The following is a 23,222-nucleotide window of genomic DNA, read 5'->3' on the forward strand; positions in this document are numbered from 1 at the left end:
TAGTACTAGAGTCAGTGAAGCTTCTTATTTAAAACTGCAGACATGATGCAGGTTAGTAGCCTTTTCCTGTTCCTACTCTCCCCCACGCCTCCCCAACTGTGTGTTCATTGCTTTTTGGGGAATTGGTAAAAGCGTAATTGCTAGGAAGTATCATTCGTTTTCTTATCTTTGGTTTCCCGATGACTGGGGTCACCCTGACACTGGTAGCTTGCACTTTCAGAAAATTTAGGTGGAAATGACCCTTAGCTGAAGATCTTGGTTCCTGGCATTGCTCTTTAAGGCACCTACTGCCATCCAGCCCAGGCTTTGCCATGGAGAACCAGAGCTGGGAAGTACTGGGCTCTGTCCTTTCCTGTGCAGATATCCAGCCCCTCAGCAGGTGGTGTTAGAAGCTGTGATGTTAATGTGAGGGGCTTAGCTTGCCATCCTCAGGAGCAAAGGCCCTGGGCCATCACGCTCAGCCAGCCCCAAGCCCTGTCTACACAAGCCAGGTCTGCCTGCACCCCTCCCCTACAAATTTCTCCTTATCCCTGCAAAAATAAAGGGATTCCTGCACCCTGGAAGTGAAGGAAGATACCATGCAATGTTCTTAGGCTCATTGAAGCATTTGCCAAAGAGAAATGTCCTGATGTTACAGAAATTAATTTTCTTTCACGTTGGTGTAAAGATTCTTCCTCTGAAATTGTGCTTTGGTCACAAACCATTTTCTGAGGAGGGTCAGCCCATCACTGCTGATTGCAAGGATTTAAAGAATTGCAAGTTCAGCTTCTGCTTGTGGACTCCTACCAAGAACAGAGTTAGCCCCTGACTTGCTCACAAAGAAACAGGGATGCAGAAATTCCTTCCCTCAGGGCCTGCATGGCAGCAAGACATGGTTTGGTGATGATAGGGCCCTTTGCACTTTGCAGCAGGCCAGTCCCACAGCTTTCCACTGTCACTCCCACTGAGAAGCAGGTTCCCTGGGGCTGCCAAGCTGCAGGGCCCCTGGCTGTTGTAACACCAAGGAAAAGAGCTTCAGGAAGAACTCAGAGAAGGGTAGATGAAGTTCAGCATCCACACTAAATCTCTGAGACATTTATGTTCCATTTTCCTATTTGCGTACACTGCCATGAAGAATCAGAACATGACACAACGCAGTGAGCAGAGAATTCACTCATTCATCTGCTTTATTCTGAAGCAAAACTGACTTGGGGAAGATTGCCTTTGAACAGCCAGAGTTAGGTCACCTTGTAAAGAAAGTAGTAAGAGCTCTCTTTAAAGCTTGTCAATTTGGGGTAGATGAGTAGCAATGAATACCCCTTCAACCAAAGCAACACCCATCAGTGCTGACCTTGCCAGAGATGGAGAGCAAGCCATATTCCCCTGGCAGACCTGCAGCTATTCCAGAGAATCTGCAACTGGATCTCACCCACAGCACACGTGCCAAGAACATCACAACTTTATTTTCACTTTCAAAGCATAAAATACATCAAAATTTAACTGTGTGGAGTTCATTTAAATTCTTTCAAATTATGGTGATTTGTAAGCCCAGGCAGAGAAATATATAGAGAGATAAGTTTAAAAGTCTCACAGTTTTAGACTCTGGCTAAATTTGTTACAAATCTTCAACAGAATATGTTATGAAGGAACTACATTTTCAGACAACTACACTGAGCTCTATCAAGTCAGTGTATAGTGTAACCTACAGGTTGGGCAGTCCATAACATGTAATTACCTGGCATTCTAATGAACACAAGAGTTTAGGGAGCTGACACTGCATTTCATGATCTCAGAGCACTGGTCAATGTTCTTCTTTATCCTGTAGAATGTTTCCACATACTCAGAACGGCCCAGAAGTTCAACAAAATCTTCATCGTGAGTAATCACCAGAAGCTGAAAGTTGCGTTGATGTAAGCGGCTCTTTATTATCCTACAAAAAGATATTACTGAGTGTGCATTCACCTAAATCCCATGGCAGCATTAGAGAACTTGCAAACACAGAGCACAAAAATATTTCATTACTGGTAACAAATGACATGAACCATTGAGTAATCTAATACTGATTACCCATTCTTTTTACCCACATAAAAACCCCCCTCAAATTATGTAAGAAATACCTTTATCTTCTCCAGATAGGGAGGGAATCTAAAACTACTCACAACAAAGATGTACCATCTTTAAATATAATTCACTACTGCCAAATGGGTATTGAAAATTAAGCACCACAAGGAGACCTCACTTACTCTACCAGGGCGTGTGCCAGGGACTCGATGTTTTCGCGGTCCAGGTTGGTTGTAGGCTCGTCCAGGGCCAGAATGCCACAGTTGAGACAGAATGTTTCTGCCAGAGCAAGGCGAATGATAAGAGAAGCAAGCACCTGAGGGAAAGGAAAAAACCCAAAAATCTCAAGCTTCAAACTGGTTAAAGAGGATCTACACATAATGACCTGTTTTTAATGCCATTACAAACTGTGACTGAAGTTAACAGAACAATGTGCTGACAGTTCACAAAATGAACATAACTAACTAATTACTGAAAAACTACATTGAAGTTTGAATTCAAAGATTGACTCTACAAAGAAGTACTCAAAATTTGGAAGACACTGTAAGTAGATTCTAATCTGAGGTAAAGACAGTATGACACTGCCATTCACTGCCTACACTCTGCTCAAGCCCACCCCACTGCAGGAGGTGGAAATTTGTCAGCATATTACTAAGTTTGACTCACTGAATTCCCAACTTTTTACTAAAATTGAAGACAATAGGATTTACCACCTTCTATGTTGGTTTTGCATCAACATGCATAATCATATTTATAAGATCTTTTCAACTACTAAAAACTACAGAACACTCAATGGAAACCGCTGCCAAAAATATTTTCCAATTATCATGACTGCTGACATCACATTTCATGATCAAAGAAGAATTCTCAGAATTTCAGCTAAGAAACTAAGTTTCACTCTCATTTACATAGGACTCCAATGCAACATCCTAAACTACTCTAGGAGAGGACACATTTAATAGATCAGACAGGTGGAAACAACCCTCAGTGTGTGGGTGTGGTTAACTGTGATGAACCTTTGATCACAGGTATTGCCACAGCTGGTGTGTCCTCAGGCCTCTTGGCCAGTGTGTTATTGAAGCTGAATGGATAAACCACAAAGCAGTGAGCTGACAGCACAGGAGGAAATGCAATGCCTAGAAGTATGGCTAGCTGTGATATTGGTGACATGAACTGAAAGGTTATAGTCAGCAGCAGGTGAAAGCAGCATAGCTTGGAGGAAGAGAAGTCCTATCAACTTAGAAGTAGATGCAGTTGTAAAAACAAGACCAAGGGCTCAGAAAGAAAAAAAAAAGGTGAAGCAAAACAATAGACCTGAAGCTGAGGTAACCTCAGTGGTAACTAGGAAGAGACAAAATGGGAGGACTTGAACTTGAGGACAGAGGGAAGTCAAACCCTTCACTCCTGCAGGGCATCAGCCCAGTGCCCATCTGAAACAATGGGTTCTGGCAGCCCAAAGCAAGGTTCAGATGTTCAGTCATGTATCGTGTAACACCCAGACAGAGTGATGGGAAGCTGTACACAAATTAGAGTTGGAGCTGCCTGTTCTTTGGTAACTTGACTCCTCTGCATTCAGGTGAGTCAGTTTTCAGAACCCCTGTTACTGTGTACTGAAGATGAAGAGCCATTACCTTTTGCCCAGCACTACATCTTCCTCGCATATCCAGTGCTGTATCTCCCTTCACCATTACTACCCTGTAATTGTAATTTCTTCTTTTGTCAGTGGCAGAGACATTCTCATCTACATCAGAGCGAATTTCTATATATTCAATATCTGAAAATGGGAAGGAGACAGTTCACACATTATCAAAAATCTTGAAAAATATAGGATTAATGGGAGATGAGAGGTATAATATGTAGTAACAACAAAAATTCCATCCAGAACTCTGGCTGACAGATCCATCTTGGAAATCAACTTTTCCAAAATGGAAGGAATGAACTCATGCACTGTCCTGTGTCAAAGAAACCTAACCTTTGGAAGACACAGAAAAGTGAAAGTTAACTCTATTTATCCTGCAAGTTACTATATAATGTGCAATAAAAAGATTACAGAGGTGAAGAACAGATACAGTCTTTAGAATGGAACCAGCTATTCCCATCTTGAGAACACTCTTCTATATGCAGTGCTCAATATCAAATGAATACATGTGGGTTAAACTTTAAAAAAATTACTACATAACCTTGTCCTCTGTAAATGCTTCGCCACAGGTCCCGAATTATTTTGTTAATTTCTTCCATTTTTATGCTATGAAATGTCATTATTGCTCTGAAAAACAACAGCAAAAAAAAGTAAATTGTTAGAGATGCAACCATGGACTGCTACGGACTTCTAGAGGCTTTAAGGCAGGTGGCAGCTCCCTTTCCTTTCCCTTAATACTTTAACTAAAAATACAGAAAATACTAGTTTATTTTGGACAGAGACATACCTAAGGAGTTACAACATGTCATTGTGTAAATAATTCTATGCTCACAAACAGCTCAGTTTTAGGAAGCAGGAAAGTAATGACAACTAATATATTTGCAGTCACTCAATGGAGAATGGAGAATGACTTTTTAAGAGATTATGATTTATATGTGAGGCTTATTTTCAGCCTGACACCAAGAAGATGAATCTGATGTTAAGCTTTCCAGAACAGCAGTGTTACTCTTTGGCACAGTCCGCCAACACTGCAAACAGCAGGAAAAGAGAACCTGAAGTCTCCTCAGAGCAGAGAATTCCTATTGAAAATATAATTTGTAATTACCTAAACAGACATCATGACAAGAACTACCTTTCAGCAGCAAGAGTAACACAGGGCATCATTAATAATTTTTAATTTAATTTCTCTGGTTAACATAGCAGCATGACTTTAGTTTATTAACAGATGAAATCTTACAAAACACTCAGAAAAGGACAGGACACTGCATTTCTAACTTGGCTTTTTACAGAGAAGCTACTCTGTAATGAAAAAAAATGCTCACTCACTTTATGGCAATGTCTTTTTTCAAAAAATATGGCAGAAATAAAATATCCTTCTGAACCAGACTTTTACATATGCTTTTTCTACCTTTGCTCTTCCACCTGTTCTGGGGAATACTGAGGTATCAACTTGAAGTAAAAATGAAGTGTTTTCAACTATTTACTTAACCCCAAGAATGCAATCCTCATCAATATTTATCATAAACCTCTAAATAGAGCCAATAAAGCTGATCTGATAGCATGGAATACCCAAAATGTTGGTTTTCCCAGCCACAGATGCAGCTCTGGCCATCAGAGTTAGCATTTTGTCTTGCTGATTATTCAGACGATTACCGCTAAGTGATGCTTATCTATTTTTCTTGAAATTACAAGACTGTTTTCCTGTTTAGCCTTAAATAGAAACAATAGATTATATGATACCATACCAAAAAATTCTGAAAAGGAAATTCCTGGAGTGCATTTCCATTACAACTGAAAGGGAAGACACACACGCTCTGAACAATTTAGATCTCCATACAATAAATTCTGGATTAGATTACATTCTAATATTATGTTTACTTTATTTAATGTTATTATCAGACCAGCTTAGAACAGGGTTTCTCTAAAATGTCCTTTCAACGTGGAAAGTTCTCATTTATTTTGTTGCTCTTCTTCACCATTATGCTGTATTGTCAACCACATAATTACTCTTCCATGCTCCTTTTTCTAGCACTAGTAAAACTTTTCAAATAGAAGGCCAAAATTCCACACTTTATTCAAGACTACAGTGGTCAAAATGTTTCTCTTTCTCTCTCTTTTAGAATTCCTAATACTCATCTTCTTGCCACAGAGCACCAATTCTCTATTTCCTGAAATGTACCCACTGATTCCAAAATCCTCTCCCATTGTCCATCAAGTTGCTCACTGCTATTCCATCATTATCACCAAGCAAACAGGGTTTTTAGGAAGCCACATTTTATTTTGTACATGGTTACCAAGTTTCAGATGCTGTTTTTGCCCAGTCAGTCCAAGACAGCAAACAAGCTTCCAGAGGAAACAGAAACAAGAACAAATTTGCTACACTTTCCATCAAATGCCACACATGTTTCTTATGATCTTACTTTCTTTAATATAAGCACAAAAACACCCACACTGGAAAAGGACAAAAAACCCCTCTGCACTGTAATATTCTTTAAAACATATTTACCTGAGAAAATGCCATGGGAAACAAATCTACCTGGCATATCTTATGCATGTTAAGATATGACCAGAATATGCTAAAATATATTGCTATAGAAATGGAAGTAGAAGGGTTCAGGTTAAAAATGAAGGATTTAAACATCGATTTCACCTTTCCTTATCTCTCTCCTATTGCTGTACTGCAAATATAAGTCCTACATATGTACAACCAAAATTCCAAATAAGTCCTTCAGAGAATTGGGAATTCAAATATCAGACTTGTCTATGACTGTATTACATTCCAATCATTACCATCAACGCATTTAATATGTGTACATTGTAGATATTAATTTACAAACTTTCTTACATCATACCAGTCCTGTGCAGTTTCCAGTACAGTTTCATTAATTTACTTAGGAAGGCTTACCTTTTTATGTTTTCTTAATATTTAAATGCCAGAATGTATGAAGAGAAATTATATATCCCAAGGAATCATATCAATTTACTCTAAGTCAACATGGAAGCCTGAAATTTAAAGCTGCTTTTGCATCAAGGTTATCAGTATTGATAAAGATGAAAACATGTAAGAATCACCCTCGTTTGGCAATACTTACTTATCAAGAGCCTTGTAATAAAGGTCCAGATCTTTGTTCACCAGCTCTATTGTTCTCATGACAATCATCATGTCCCTGTATTTTTCCTCTGCATCTTTGAACTGTGGCTCTCTGAGCTCCTTCCTAAAGCGAACAATCTCCTCTTCAAACCCACGCTGGCGGCCAAGTGCAATGTGATGGCTCCTTTTCAGAGATTCTATTTTCTCCTCCAATTTTTTTTGTTCACTGTGAAACCATAATTGATACTTGATAATTGAAATTATTTCGTATCTAGGGTTTCAATTATTTTAATCAGAGTTCTAATGTTGAGTTTGTTACCCAACAGTTCATTGTATCATATCTATAAAGTTGTACCAGTTAAAATCACAGTAGTAATGCCACTGAAATTAAGACAGTACTGAAAGAAAAATAGTTTTATATTTTTTAAGAACATATTCTAATCACTATTCTGAGTGGAGAAGCAAGTTGTCAAGTTGAAATGCCAAAGTGCTCTATATAGAAAAAAAAAAATATTATAGATGGACACTTAGCAAAATAAGATTAATTACTGGGTAAGCTCTAGAATGTTAAATATTTCACATGCAAGAACCAGAAAAGGGGTAATTACTTTTCAAAAGTGTTTATTATCTAGGCAATTAGTACTAAACTACTGAAGTAAATATAAAATTTGCTGCTAGGCGCTAAGCGAGCAGACTGAAAATAAAAACTAAATACTCTCATCCAGAAGCATGAATTATTTAAGTGTGTATTTCTCAGTAAAGATCATGAAAAGGATTGGAACAGGTATGAGCAGGTATCTCTATTTTTAGCCAGAAGCACTGTATCATTTCACTGAGTCATTTCCATGGTCGTCATAGGGATATGAAATGAACACAGGTGTGAAGGAGGAAGTGCTCTGCATGAATGGGGCAAACAGAGGATCAGCACACACTAAAACACAGTGACTACAACATTCAGATGTTCAATGAATTCTTGGGCAAAGCACACTATTCTGTTTTGAAAGTGCTTACTTTCTCATCTGGGGGACTTTCATCTCTCCCATCTCCTTCATAAGTTGTTTTATATTGTCTTCAACTTCTTTCAGCTCCTCATTCCGCTTCCTCAAAGTGAGATTATCCTCCAGCCACCTTTCCTGTATCTAGTACCAGAGAAAGCAAGAAACTGTATAACATTTCACTATGTTGGTCATCAATCACAATGTATCAGGTCTACACAACTATGATACACACTGCAACCATAAAATAATTGACAACAATAAAAATTATCACAGTGAGAACTTACCTTGTCCTAGAAATAGAGTATAATGGAAATCAGCACTATTATTCCATCTTTCAGACTGGAAATAACATTTAGCAGTGCTTACTATCACAAGTGAACACAAGAGTGATTCCTTTTGAGAATATTAATCCATGTTTCAACCAGGACAAGTAGTTTTAACCAAGGATGAGATTTAACCAAGCCCCTATCCCAGTTCTACAACAGTAGAGAGTGACTGAAGGGGTAGAATGGGGAAAGATATTTCCTATAAGGAATGTAAACAGTATTTGAAACATATACACAAGAATTTAAAGTACATGGTAAGTCTAGAGCAGCAAGCAAATTTTGGTATCTGCAGTTTGTACTTTACTTAAAAATGCAGGTATCCTCCACATAAAGATACTCCTGAGAATGCTGACTATTACCCACTAGGCTTAACTCTTAGAAATAACACAAGATGATAGCTAGAGATAAGTGGTTTTTAAATTTGCACATACAAATCTCAAGACTATTTTCAGCCTAATACATATACAGCAGCTATCCTGACTAACAACTGATCAAATAAACCAAGAGGAAGCTAATTTCACACCACTGCAGACAAACCAAAACTAAGAATTAGTTCAACTGTGCCAAGTATACTTTAAACAATATATCCACCTTTTGAGTGTCAATATCTTGTCGGGTCATTTCCATCTCTTTACTTATCTTTTCCTTCTGTTTCTCACAGGCAGCCAAATGAGAATTTACTTCCTCAAGTTCAGACTCCTTTTGCTAAAAAAATATTAAGAAAATGGTATATGATTTAAAAACAGAAATACTTTTGATGCTAACTTTTTATTGATTTGTTTTTTTAGATTACCTTTTTATAGTCTTCTTTTCCTTGTTGAATATAGTTTTCAATTTCTTTCATGTACTTGTTTATATCTTTAACTTTCTCATTAATGCCATTCATCTGCAGAGAAAAGATTGCAAATGAAATATGGTTTTATGTCCAAAAACAGATATGCTCTGTATCAAAGATACTGGATAATACTACCACCACAGTACAATTCCTTACTGTAACTCCCTTTAGTTTCCTAATAGTCTTCAGCTTCTAAAATCCTAGGACTTCTTGTAAGCATGAAAATATTTCCCAAAATGAATGAGGGCCACTTAACCCGGGAAGGACTAGGCACTTGTCTCTTGGCAAGGACAGGTGATGATCATCCTTGCTGTTCCTCTTGGGTCTATCAGGAAGGGCTTTTGAATGCCATCAGCCATTAAATATTTCCAAATATCCCAAGAAGTCTTCTTCCCAAGACTGCCGAACTTTAATTACAATTGAGTTTTATGTCCTGACTGACATGTTCCTTTCCTTTCCTAAAAGCTCTATCAATCTAAAGCATCTCCTGGAGTTATTAATGTTTCCTAAAAGCAAACTCAATATCCCAGCTTCCATCCATGACTGAAAAACAACATCTAATCCTATGTCACAGCAATGATGAGAGCAAACAAACCTTCTCTTGTGTTTCTTTATTACTTGCAGTCCTTTTATTCACTAGTTCCTCTTTCTCTTGCTGCAATTCATCTAACTTTGCATCCAAAGGAAGTACCTGTTCTTTGGCTTCCTGAAACACAGTTGGAGAAATCAGTTTTTATTTTCAAATTCTGATAAAGATCAGTAATTTTTCAAGCAATAAAAAAAGTAATGTGTGCATTAAAACAAGAAAACATGAAAATGTGTATTCTAAAAGTTCGGGAAATTCCCAAAGATACACAACAGCAACACATTTAAAAATCCATCCCATTGTCTAGGACTAGAGAAAATATTAAGTATGACCAGATTGTTATCTTTTATTTCAAGGCCAGCAAAGCTAAGGGTTAAGACAATTAAGAGTATTTCTCACCTTGATCTCTCTGCATAAGGACTGAACTTCAGTGGTTAACTCCACAGTCTGCTCTTCCAGCTGCTGCCGCCGCTGCATGCTGCTGACAATCTGCAGCCTCTCTGCTTTGAGTTCATTAACTGCACTCTTCAGCTGCTGAATCTGGCTCTGCTGGTCCTGCTTGAGTTTTTGCTTTAACTCAATTTTACCAGTAACTGCAGATGAAAACAAACAGTCAATATGTTATTAAAACCATTATTGTAATCCTTATGAAAATTCATCTCTAAAAACCAGTAACAACCAACCAGGAGAATACAGCTATTTGAGAACATAAATAAACTAAAATTTTAATGTCAAGAATTTTGGAACATTACTTTTAGTATAAGAATGAAATAACAGGTTTGAAAGACCTACCTGTATCCCACAAGTGTTTTTTCTCTTGTTTTTCTTGGCTTACTTGAAACACACTTCTAGTTAAATCAACACCTAGCAGCTTAGCCTCCTGCTGAGCAATTTTTCGTTCAAGATCCCTAATATCAGTCTGAAAGTATAAGGAAAAGTACCATTACTTCTGTATTCATGCTTAACAATGTATTTTTTCACCCCTGGAGCATAAGAATAATCTCAGGGCTTGAGGCACTCAAGAGCTTCAAATCTAGCTTCTCTTGTAGAGCAGTATCACATAATTAGCAGTAGGGTTATGTCAGCTGCTAGGAACTGAATTCCTAACTGTGGATGGAATCAGTCAATAAGGATGCACAAGCCTTTAACATCCCCAGCCCATGCCAGGACAGTTCCATGTGCAATCTGGCCCTGCAACACTGGAGTTGGAGCCTCAGGAGCTGCTGACATCTCCACCTTGTGAAATGCTCTCAGTCTCAGCCTGGCCCCAGCTTCCCTCACTGCTCCTCTGAAGGTGTTCAGCAAGCAAAGATTTTGTGTTGGCAATAAAGACATGAAGACTGCTCAAAACTGTCTCCCATGCCAGAATAATAAAAAGTGTAGGATTTCTCTTTACCATACATTCAGATGGCACAGAACCAGGAAACACATGTGAGATTCTGAGAATACAGTGCCCTATAATGACTATTAGGACTGAAAACATTTTGGTGTACTTGTGGCTGTGCTCAGTTCTGGATTACACCTCTTTTTTCAGTTCATATAGCACAGAATTGAATCACAACTCAAGGGACTCTGCAGTGCTCAAAAAAAAAGCTTTCATAAGTTGAAGTTTTGTTAGTATAAGTTCACCTATGTTATAATGCCTTTGGAAGTACTGTAAAATAAGGATCTCACAGTTCTGTCATATTACTGAATAACTACATATTTAAATGCAAGTGAATATCTAAAAAAAAGTTACCAAAGCATACCTGATATCTTTCCATCAGAGTTATATCCTGTAAATGTGCTTTGGCACCTTCTTCCTCAGACAAAGCTGTCTGGAGGAGTGATTTCTGTTCTTCTATCTCACCCTTCAGGCCTGTTAAATCTCTGTTTGCATTCTGGATCTTGTTCCTCAGGTCTGGAATCTCCTTATCTTGGAGTTCAACTACAGTTTGCCTTAAATAAAAAATAAATCTCTAAAATTTCCTTGGTCAGAAACAGCAGCATAAACTGAAGACACTCAAGATGACAAAATTCGTGATATGATTTAGTAACGGAGGACTAAATTTAACTAAAATAATATCTCCTTAACCATGCCCACATTCAACTAAGCTTATGTTACATACCCAGATAAGATCATACATCCCTCATTTTAGGTGAGATTATACAAACAAACAAAATCTCTTTTGGTTTTTAACTTCATTAAGGCATTTGCTCAGAAGGTACAAAGCACTAAACAAGAGTGCCCTCTTGTGAACAAAAGCTCTACCCTCATATATATATATATTCTCAAATTCTCTCAAAATACTGATCCCAACAATGACATTTTGAAATTAATTAACCAGCCCTAGAATAAAGTCTCCTTGATTTCTGCATTGCTTTTTATAATCAAAACCCAAGCATCTGAAAGAATAAGCCTGTAGTATGGTTTCCTTAGTACTTTACCTCAGTGGTTTAAGACTCATCATTTCATCACGTTTTTTCTCTTTTCTTTTAAGCTCAGACTCTGTTGACTTCAGTTTGTCTGGGGCAAGGCGCAGTTTAGACTGCAGATCACTAATGACATCTTGCAGTTCAGCCTCTGTCCCAAAACTTCTTTGGCAAACTGGACAACAAGACTGGCTCTCCTCTGTCAGCTGTGTAATGAACTGTGAATAAACTGCAGTGGCTCCAGCAAGCACAGCTGGGTGAAAAACAAACAGAAGACTTATGGTGAATAAAGACTGCAAAATCAGCTAAACTAGTATTTCAGGGAAAAAGGTAAAGCTATACATTAATTTACCTCGCTGTTTGGAACTTTTTTCAATTTCGTCCTGAAGTTTGCTCAGGTCACTGTCAAAATCTTGACTTCCACAAACATCAAAAAGTTTTGCTTCATGATCAGACAACTGGGCTTCTTTTTTTTTTAGCTCATTACTGGCATGAGTTCTATTATATTCTACTGATGCCAGTTGCTTGCTGAAATATTAATACAGAAACTCTTTTATTACTCAATCACGAAGATTTAAACTGTTTAAGCAAAACCAAAAACCATGGAAAAGTAATCTGAAATTGGAATTACAGAACTATTCACAGTTCTTCTTCATTGATTTTTCAGGTAATCTATAGCATGAACTTTTGATTCACCCAAGTAACAGCGTGTTTCATTTTAAATCCCTTTTGTTTTCTAGATGATTACTGATGAGAAACTTCCTACTCAGGAACAGGTAATCACACGTGAATTTGTGATACAGCCACCAGCTACTCTGTGACATATAAGAAAATGAGATGACCAGCAATTTCCAGCCTCAGGTACATTCATTCAACTAGAATTAGTACAAACAACTAAGGACGTTCCACATCACTGTCCTGCTATCTGCTTTTAGTGTGCCTTCACACACTACAAATGTTGTGATTTTATTAACTAGCACAAAGTGTATCAACTCTACATCACAGGAACTCTGTGGGATGTTTTCTCTGATTTTGCAGATACCTAAATAAACACTAATGAATTAAAATAAAAAGTATTTTGAATATATTAAGCTTTCCAACACTTAAATTCATAATTACATAAAAACTTGTGGAGAAATAATCAATTAAATTAATACCTACTTAAGATTAGCAAGAGTATCCCTTGTCTGATTAATCTTCTTATTTTTCCCATGAAGCCAGTCTTCAAGCTGTTTTTTATTGGGAAAGTATCCCAGCAGTGATATCAGCTCCTCAGAATGTCTTGACTTTACTTTTCTAATCTGATCTTCTTTCTCTGCCTGGGGAAATGAAGCATTTTAAATTAAATCTTCCTATCTTCAGGTTTATAACTGTCAATGCATTTCTTAATAGCTAATAGCTATTTATTAATTGCATTTATTAATAACTAATTTAGTAATAGCTTCTATGAAGTCAGACAGAACCTCTACATCTGATTGTTGATAAACACTTGAGAAATACGCAAATGTTGGAGGGACCATATCAATTTCATATCCCTCTCTTATGAGACATTGATAAAAAAATTACTTTGTCTTTTTTCAGCATCTCCATTTGGGTAATTGTTGCAGTGTGCAGATTCAACTGCTCCATCTCTTGATCCAACCTCCTAAGAGCTTTGTCCAGGTTTATTTTCTCATTCTGCAGAGTCTGTACTTCCAGTTCCAGTGTTTCTACATTGCTGCTCCTCTCAGCCTTCTCCAGCTCATGTTCCTATACACAAATTAAAAGCCCAGAAGACACAAATAATTACAAAAATCAAGAAAGTTCTAGCTAAAGGACACAGAAGAAACCTCTTCAGCTGCCTGGCAGTTGCATCAGTAGCTGTTACAGGAATGACACAAGATTTGTAAATAATACATTGAAAAGGACAAAGGTTGTGACATTGGTGTGGGGCAAGGAAAGCCCCATGCAGACACTGGATGCAGTCCTGGAATGTAGTACTGCCCCAGCTTGCTCATGCTTTTACCAGAAGCTCACTCATACTTAGTTGGATTTTCTGCATATTAGTATCTACTGTATATTAAATCTGGAATTACCCTAGTGAGGAGGTTAGAATTCACACTCTCCTAACAAACATAAAATATTTGGCTACGAAGGCATAACCAGCTGTTCAGCTGGAACACAAAACGCTTGTAACTTTACTTCATCAGACAAAACACTTATAACCAACTAGTTCATCTCACAGGAAAGTTATCTCCAAAAATGTAGGTAGTATGGAACTTTCAATACAAAGTTTCTGGCAATAATTTGAGAGTAACCAATCCCCTAATTGCCAGCTGTGCTATTACCCTGTTTACAACTCACCAAGCAGAAATAGCACATCCTATGCATGGACAGCACAAAAACAAGGTAGTGGACAGACCCTGCCCCAAAGGGTGCACTAATCTGAACAGACAAAGCATACAGGGTATTAAAAGGGCAGAAACACATCTGAAAGAGTAAACATCAAGTGGGGGGGTTATGGGTTTTGGTATATTTTTTTAATGATAAAGCCATAAGTTTTTTCTTCAAGCTTCTATAATTTCTTCAATTGCACACTATCTTACCGTCTTGCCAATCTCCTCATCCAACTCACTAATCCTGTCTGAAAACCCCTCCAACTGCTGCAATTCACATTTCACATTCTTCAGCTCTGCTTGCTTCTTTTTCTGAATGTCTGATTTCAGGTCAATGGTACTTTCTAATCCAGTTTTCTTGTCTCTTATTTCATCTATCTGTTTTTGTTTCATTGCTTCTTTCTGTGCAAATTCTCTCTGAAAGAAGATCAGAAATAATATATACATTATTTTCTCATGGAAAAATATTTTAAAATACTTTTTCACACTAGTGTGCCAATATTCACCACAGTAAAACATTGAAATACTGAGAAAACAACTTGTCCAAAATTATCTGCTGAGATGTTTTTAAGAGGAAATGCAGATGCATCATACAAGCAGTGTTCTGTGACAGCAACTCTATTTTGAATATGACTTCAACAAAAAGTTGCTTATTTTTAAACTAGCTGCCCCCTCTAACTCTTCCTCAGGTTTTTGAGCTCATCAGTGATCCACCTGCATGAGGACTGTCAGAAGAACCTCTCTGATGAACTGCCTGTTCAATAACCCTGATGACCACTAATTCCAATACTGATTTCCATGGAAAAATGAAGATGACACATAAGCAATAATCCTAGAAAAGCCAGCTTCAGTTCCCCCCCACCAATACTTTCTCCCAGCACCATTAAGACCCACATGGACCAATAAAACATCAATACAAATTACACTACTTAAACAACAGAATTCTTACCATCATACGGTTTGCTGCTTCTGTATCTCTCTCCTGTCTGTCCTTCACCAGCCTGCGAAAATTGGCAACGTGCCTTTCAGTTAAAGGTGCTCTCTCAAACCCATCCAGCTCCAGCTGAGCTGCCAGAGACTGGATTAAGGAATCCCTGGTCACAATGTGCTCCTGGTGACGATCTGCCTGCAGTTGAAGACGACCTCCACAAAAACAAAAAGTGACATAAATGTTCAAAAACTGAGGCAGAAGACACACTTAAGATTCAAAGACAGCTGAAAGCCTTTTAAACCTACAGGTATTAAAACAAGAATTAAAACAAGCTGTAGGCAGAGATTGCTATTTCAGGTAACAAAATTTTTATTAATTAAATAGATAAGTAATTCAAAAGCAAGCCCCTAAAATAACTAAAAATAATATTCTCATAAAAAACAAAGCCTAAACATATTTGATGTAAGCATATATTCTGACTCAACTACTACAGCTTTGCTGACATCCCCATAATCCATCAAAGAAAGGATACAAAATTGAAAGAACATTATCTTAAAGCCCTCCAACTTGTCCCCAGCCCCCATGTGACACATGGAGAATGCTGGGCATTCAGCTTTCATGCTTTTTCTCTGTTATATGACAAAATGCACTGCATGTTATTATTATAGCTCAGAAAACATGAACATTAGAAACTCCTGGAGAAAAAACACCAAAACTTGTCCACCAGCAAAATTCTCACACCCCACTGTGCAGCTTAACCTGAGCTAATACACATTTTTAGGAGTTTTGTCCAGTTCAATTATAAATAGCTCCATTTCAGACCTGGATTACATTAGAAAACATGCAAGACTATAAGTGAAGTCTAAAATACCTCGTTCAATAAGCAGCTCTGATTTCTCACTGTTAAATCTCTGGCACTCTTTAGTGGCTCTGTCTAAATCACGCTTATAGTCCAACAATCTCTTCTCCTTCTCCTTCACTATTCTCTGGTGGTTCTGGTATCTATCCCTTAGTTGCTCATCTGTTCCTTGAAAAACCTGTACACCACATACAAATTTATAAATCAATTACTGATGTTTTAAAAATGTACAGTTTTTACCACAACAGAATTAAAGGAATAAGAGTTTAACACCTAACATGCAGAATTTCTATAATAAGAAATACAGGGAAAAAATCTGCAACAAGCAAAACTGGAAAACTGTTTTTATTAGACTGATAAAGTAAAATAATCTAAATTTTTTGTCATAAAGGCAACCTTTTCCATTTTCTGTTGCAAATCTTGATTATCTTTTTCCATCTGTCGCTTCCTGCTCTCAAGGGCCTTCACATCATTGTCCAATCTCACTACTTTTGTGAGATTCTGTTCAACTACTGCCAGAGAGTTCTGCAAAAGAATAAGTAAAATATCTCATCAGTTCATGAACCCCATAATCACTTAATTTAAGTGCAAAACATCCAGTTTTATTAAATATGTTTTAAAAATAGGGAACATTAAGTTTTTGTTTGGTTTTAGTTATAGCTTAAAATGGTTCTAGATACCAGCCAAATTTGAGAGATTTTAAATTGACAAAAACCCAGTGCTGCTATAAGAATTCTGTTCTTAACCCTTCAATGGCTGTTTACAGATTAGAGCAGCATCTGCCAGGAGAGTTGAGGCTTGATTCTGATGCATACATACATAAGGATTACACACAAAAGTGCAAGATTTTAACCAAGGCATTCATCCAGCTTTCACTTCTTTTATTGCTTTGTATTAAAGGATAACATAATCCTCATGGAAATTACCTTTAGAGGCTCAAGCTGGTTCTCAATTGATGTTACATTCTCTTTAGAAGCAGTCAGTTGAGCTTCTCTGTTGATTAGATGATCCTGGATTTCCTGTGCTTTCTCTTTATTCTGTTTCAGATATTTCAGTTCTGTCTGACACTCTTTTACTTTCAAACCTTGTTTCAGTCGTACCTGACGCAGAGCTTCAAGTGCTTTGATATACCTTTAAAAAAACCAAAATTTCAGCTGCTTTGGCAATACAGCAACACTGATGTATGAAACAGTGTCTTAGACATTTGCATTAATATTTATATTATGAGAAGACATGTTTTACTTAGTTTTTGTTTAATTACAGTAAAGGGAATAACCTTGTTGCTGAAAAGATCTCATCAAATTTTTGTTTCAGGGCCTTCCCTTCACTTAAGGGCCAGTTGGATTCCTCTTGGTGACAGAAAATGACATTGTTAAGGACAGCTTTGGAGACACCAAGGGCGCTGATCATCTCCCGATCTATTTCAGCACACTTGGAACTCAGGCTGACCTTCTCGCCATGCCTATGGAGGTAAAGAAAATCCCCAAAGAAGTTACTGGCAAGTTCTTCAAAAAGTGAACTGTATTTTAACAGTACAACCTCGTTTTAGCATACCCATTCAAAAATTTAACAAGCAACAATTTCTAAGCACATATTTACCACGCTCAAAGGTATTTAACACTGCCAATTCTTGAAGGCAGACTGTTTCACATAGTAGAACTCTGAGGAACCACCAGAGGGGGCGGGAGAGCTCTTGAGTCAACAGAATAAAGTTAAACAGTGGAGATGGGAGTTAAACACGGGCCAAAAACGATCTGAAACTGAAAATGTTGCTAAAGGAAGCAAAGTATCACACAATGATACTTTCAAACTGTATCCTACAATCACGGAATCATGGAATGATTTAGGTTGGAACCGTGCATGCTGTCCATCCCCTCTGCCACGAGCAGGGATGCTACTCACAGAACCAGGCTGCTCCAAGCCACATCCACCCTGGCCTTGAACACTTACAGAAAAGGGGCAGCCACAGCTTCTCTGTGCAGCCTTTGCCAGTACCTCACCACCCTTATTACTAATAGTTTTCAAATCAATGCAAGTATTTCTTAACACCATGGCTATCAGATGTGGGATTTTTCAACCACCTAACAGATAAAGTAATGAAATTACACATTTTTATAATCTAAAAGCACTAGCAACTATGTCAAGGAATACATTATGTAATTTTTTTCTTATTTGATGCATAAAAATATATCCAATCCAAACCTTCATGCCAAAGTAAGAAGAAACACTTGACAACTTACTTTGTTCTAGTAATGACAGATTCCAGTGTTTTAAAATCTGGAGTCTTGCCTTTCTGGGTGCAGGCCATGGAGCGCTGGACAGCCAGGAGCTCCCCATTGACATCTCGAAACTGTAACCGAATCTGAGCTCTAACGTCAGTTTCATTGGCAACCTTTGGCAGCAGCAAAACAAAACAAAACAAAACAAAACAAAACAAAACAAAAAAAAAAAAAAAACCAAAAAAACCAAAGTGAGGGAAATTCTTCTCAAGGTCCAAAGGAATATGTGTCTCTCTAGCTGTAGGGTATGCACTAAACACCCCCAGCTCTCTGATTTTCCTCACTTCAGCTAAAGGCTGGCTGCAACTTGAGCATCCCTGTTTTATTCACATCCAGAGTGCAGTGGAGTATTTTACTTAGGAGTAAACATATACAACATCCAGTCACTATGATTTACCTTTGGATCATGAACAAATGTTTTTCCTTTGGTGCCAGGAGGAAAGTCACCAGTGGATATGTATTTAAGACATTCAATGATAGTCTAAGAAAAAGGAAATAAGAATATAGTTATAGAGACAAATTTAGAGTAACCAAGATGGACTACAGGCAAATCCACAGTAACAGCTCAAACATTTACAAATGAGTTAGATATGTAAAGAGGGAGAAATAACATTTTAATTTTTGAGTACCATGAAAATATGATACTTTGCAAAAGCAAAAAGGTTCAATCTCCTAGGAAAAAATATCAACCAGTGCTCTGCAAATTTCAGGCATAAAAGCAGATTTCTAATAACACTAAACAACACAATATTCACAGCAAACAGCATGACTTTTGCATTATTATTAATACCTTTCTGTAGAAATTATTATTCACATGTAAAGGCCTTCCAGACCTATTTATACCTCAAATCCAAACAAAAAGTGAGCCTTACCGTTTTTCCTGCACCATTTGGTCCCACCAAAATAGTTAATGGATTAAAGAATGTGATAACTTGTTTGTCTTTATCTTCTATCCCAAAACTCCTCACTCCGAGGATACTCATTTTTTCAATCCTCGACATTTCTGCTGAACAACTTATGTTCCAAAGTCACAGGTGTAAACACTGTCAATCCTGTAAATCAGTTTCATGAACAATCCAGTAGGCAGAAATCACAATAAATTACTGGAACACCTATACAAGGACAAGATATGATGAATATATTTAAAAACCCAGCTAAGGTTCTTCAGTTACTGCTCAAGATACAAAACATACGAAGGCAAAACCTTATTTGCTTCAAGCTGAGAAATTAATCAACTCCAAGCTAAGTGTCATACTATGTATTATTAAATCAAACACAGCGCCCCCAAATAACCCTTTATTCCACTTCACAAACACTATGCACTTCAGAATGTGCACACTTCTGTGCCTTCAACACAAGAGAAGCCCCAATATTTTTTCCCTTTGATAACTATTGTACAGCAGCACCTAACGCCGTGCAAGCTTTGCCAGTGCCTGTCTCACGGGCATATCCAGCATCACCCCGTCCCAATTCCTGCTGTGGGAGGAAGACTCGGGTCTCCCCACGCCGTGGGGCGGGCACAGACGGCGGGGCCGGGCACGGCTGGGAGCTGCACTGAGGGGTCTGGGGGAGGCGACTCCAAGGACGGTCACCGACCCCCTGCAAACCATGCCGTGCGTACGGAGCGCGCTCCGGGGGTGTCCACGGAGCCGACAGCTCGGGATCCGCCCTCCCGCGGCTCTCGGGGCGGCTCGGCCCGGGAACGGGCATTTCCCGCCGGGGCAGAGGCGGCAGCGGGGCTTTCCCGCCGGAGCTCCGCGCGGCGCCGGCGGCGGGCGCCTTCCATGGGGACGCCCTGGGGCAGCGCTTCCCCCACCCGGCACCCGAGTGCAGCCGAGCCGAGCCGAGCCCAGCCCGCCACAGCACCGCGCCGCCGGCCCAGCCGCCCTCTTTTCAGCCATCCCTACGATCACCTCCAGCCGCCACCGACACCACCGCGCCCCGGCAGCACCCGCGCTCCGGCAGCACCGCCCCGGTGATGGCAGCCCCTCCCCGGCCATGGCGGCACCGCCCGCCGCGCTCGCACCGCCTCCCGGGCCGCCTGCGGCTGTGGGCCGGCGCAGCGCCCTCAGAGACCCTGCGGTACCGTCGGGGTACCTGCGCTGCGTCCGGGGGCGGCCCCGCCTATCGGGCTCGCACCGCCGCCCGGGCCGGGCGGGGCTGTGGGCCGGCACAGCGCCCTCAGGGACCCTGCGGTGCGTCCAGGCCGCCCCGGGCTGTGGGCCGGCGGAGCGCCCTCAGGGACCCTGCGGTGCGTCCAGGCCGCCCCGGGCTGTGGGCCGGCGGAGCGCCCTCAGGGACCCTGCGGTGCGTCCAGGCCGGGCGGGGCTGTGGGCCGGCGGAGCGCCCTCAGGGACCCTGCGGTGCGTCCAGGCCGGGCGGGGCTGTGGGCCGGCACAGCGCCCTCAGGGACCCTGCGGTGTGTCCAGGCCGCCCCGGGCTGTGGGCCGGCGGAGCGCCCTCAGGGACCCTGCGGTGTGTCCAGGCCGCCCGGGGCTGTGGGCCGGCACAGCGCCCTCAGGGACCCTGCGGTGCTGTCAGGTGCCTGGGGCACTGGGTGCAGGCCGCGGTGTGCTTCCAGGGCTCAGAAGGGAAGGGTGGAGTTTTGAGGCGGTATCGTGGTTTAAACCGTGTGGAAATCACAGAATCATAGAATAAGCTGAGTTGGAAGGGACTCACAAGGGTCATGGAGTCCAGTTGCTGGCCCTGCGCAGCGCCATTCCCGAGAGCTTTGTCGAAACGCCTCTTGAGCACTGCCAGGCCTGATGCTGTCACCAGCTCCCTGCCGAGCCTGTTCAGTGCCCAACCACCCTCTGGGTAGCCAACCTAAACCTCCCCTGACAGAGCCTCAGGCCGTCCCCTCAAGTCCTGTCATTGGTCACCATAGAAAAGAGATCGGTATCTGCCGCTGTACCCTGCTGCAAGATCTCCCCTTAGTCTCAGGCTGAACAAAGTACCCTCAGCCGCTCCTCATACAGCTTCTTCTCCGGACACTTCCCCATCCTCATCGTCCTCTCTTGAACTCTCTATTAGCTTTAATATCTGTCCTATATTGTGGGGATGAGGCACTACACAGCCACTGACTCCTCCCCCCCAACCTTGGTGGAATGGGGAGAAGAATCAACTCTAAAACTTGTAGGTTGAGATAAGAGCAGTTTCATAATAGAAAACAAAGTAAAATACAACAACAATGGTAAATAACAATAATGAAAATAAATAGGGGAAAAAAAATAACTGATGCCAAATAACGTTGCTCACCATCTGCTGAGCAATGCCAGACCCTTTCCAGGTAAGTCCGCCAGTTCATCTAACTGGGCATAATGTTCCATGGTGTGGAATATCCCTTTGGCCAGTTTGGGTCACCTGTCCTGACTGTGTTCCCTCACTCTTTCTTTTCTGTACCTCCACACTGGCAGCCCACGAGACACCAAGAAAAATCCTTGACTTAGGGTACAACAACTTAGAAAAAAACAAAATATCAGTATACTATCAACATTGTTCTCATTCTGAATCCAAAACACAACACGATGGCAAACACTGAGAAGAAATTAACTCCACCTCAGCTGAAACCGAGACAGGCAGTTTTAGGAACTGCAGGAAAGTTCCAGATGATCAGGGGTAGGAGAGGGAATCACTCTCTTTGGCTGGCCAAGTTCATTTCTCTCTAGGGCCAACAGAGTTCCTTGCCTCCTTGTACCAGTCTTCTTCCACACCTTCTTCCTTTTTGCTCCCTCTCCTCTGTTCGTCATCCAGTTAGAGGAAAAGTCCGAGCCAGAGGACTGCCCCTTTCTCCTGCTTCTCTGGAGCTCTGTTATCCTACTCCTGAGGACCAGGAGTCCCTCCAGAGCTGAGCACAGGGTCAAGTGCACGTGCTGTGCACACCCTTACCCTGACCCAGCAGCCTGGCCAGCTGGGAACCATATCAGGTTCACTGTACAAGCCAACAGCATCTAATTTATTTACACTTTCAGCCCACTCCAAAATTGATTAATAACTTGCCAGCATATTTTAGTGCTTACTGTATTTTCTACATGAAGGGAAAAAACACAAGTAGTTCTTGTGTCAGATCAAGTTCATGGTTAGGTAACAGCAGCAAACTTTGGAAATAAGCCCTTTGTGCTCAATCTCAGCACATCAATCATCTGTAATTAAAATGAGTAACAGAGATGACAGGTGAAGTCTGGACCTTATCAGAAGCTGGTAGCCAGCAGGTGGTTTTGTGGCCAACAATTCAGGCTTTCACTACAGTTGTACTCTGGTAATAATTCTATCTTGTATGAGTGCAAAAAAGGTTCACAAAATGTGCTATGGCCGCTTCAGATTTTGAGACAAGAAGAAATTAGAGTCCACATTGGCTGAATAGTCTGGAAAAATATTGCCAAAGTTCACATCCTTCTTTGAGAAGCCAACACAACTCCTCTGGAGAGATGACACCAGATTATTCTCCATTTGTGTGTCACCTCCTGCCCTGCAGCTGCCTGGCTATGACTCAGTTATTCAGCAGCACAATGCTTTCTCTGGCAACACCTTCCCACATTGCTTTTAGATGATGCATTGATTATACCCTGATTCTGTAGCCAGTCTCACCTCTGGAATATTCTGTGAAAGTTGATGATTAGGAGACAGTTTTTGGCATTGTTTCTGATAAGAGTTTTCTCTTTCACACACACTCTTTTCCCACCAATATGAAATCTATTCTCCAAATAGTGTCTGTGTTTATGCTGCTGTGGGATGGTTTAGTGGGAATTATTTCTTCATTTGTGATTTTTTCTGCTTTGACCAGCACTGTTAGGAGCTTTTCAGAGTCTATAAATCTACAAATATGGGTGTGAACATGAAAGGCTGAGGAGC

General features: G+C 40.3%; 1 protein-coding gene across 2 annotated transcripts; it reads right to left on the reverse strand.

Moving 5' to 3' along the window:
• Positions 1-1,148: 1,148 nt before the first annotated feature.
• RAD50 (RAD50 double strand break repair protein) lies at positions 1,149-20,392 on the reverse strand. 2 transcript variants are annotated; one of them, XM_056502445.1, is made up of 26 exons: positions 20,285-20,392; positions 19,244-19,483; positions 18,769-18,852; positions 18,333-18,484; positions 17,369-17,554; positions 17,019-17,223; positions 16,489-16,617; positions 16,105-16,270; positions 15,252-15,445; positions 14,513-14,719; positions 13,494-13,676; positions 13,089-13,246; positions 12,280-12,455; positions 11,943-12,180; positions 11,264-11,453; positions 10,308-10,434; positions 9,915-10,108; positions 9,525-9,635; positions 8,888-8,980; positions 8,686-8,799; positions 7,782-7,909; positions 6,772-6,996; positions 4,221-4,306; positions 3,672-3,814; positions 2,223-2,356; positions 1,149-1,909 (listed from the first exon to the last, which is right to left on the reverse strand). In XM_056502445.1, the coding sequence occupies exons 2-26, from the start codon at positions 19,370-19,372 to the stop codon at positions 1,723-1,725; spliced, it is 3,939 nt and encodes a 1,312-aa protein (XP_056358420.1). In that variant the 5' UTR covers positions 19,373-19,483; positions 20,285-20,392; the 3' UTR covers positions 1,149-1,722. The 2 variants fall into 2 exon arrangements, with proteins under 2 accessions (XP_056358420.1, XP_056358421.1); XM_056502446.1 differs by having other exon boundaries at positions 19,244-19,423; positions 20,285-20,356.
• Positions 20,393-23,222: the final 2,830 nt, after the last annotated feature.

This window comes from Oenanthe melanoleuca, chromosome 13, assembly GCF_029582105.1.
Source record: "Oenanthe melanoleuca isolate GR-GAL-2019-014 chromosome 13, OMel1.0, whole genome shotgun sequence".
In the NCBI taxonomy this organism is placed as follows: domain Eukaryota; kingdom Metazoa; phylum Chordata; class Aves; order Passeriformes; family Muscicapidae; genus Oenanthe; species Oenanthe melanoleuca.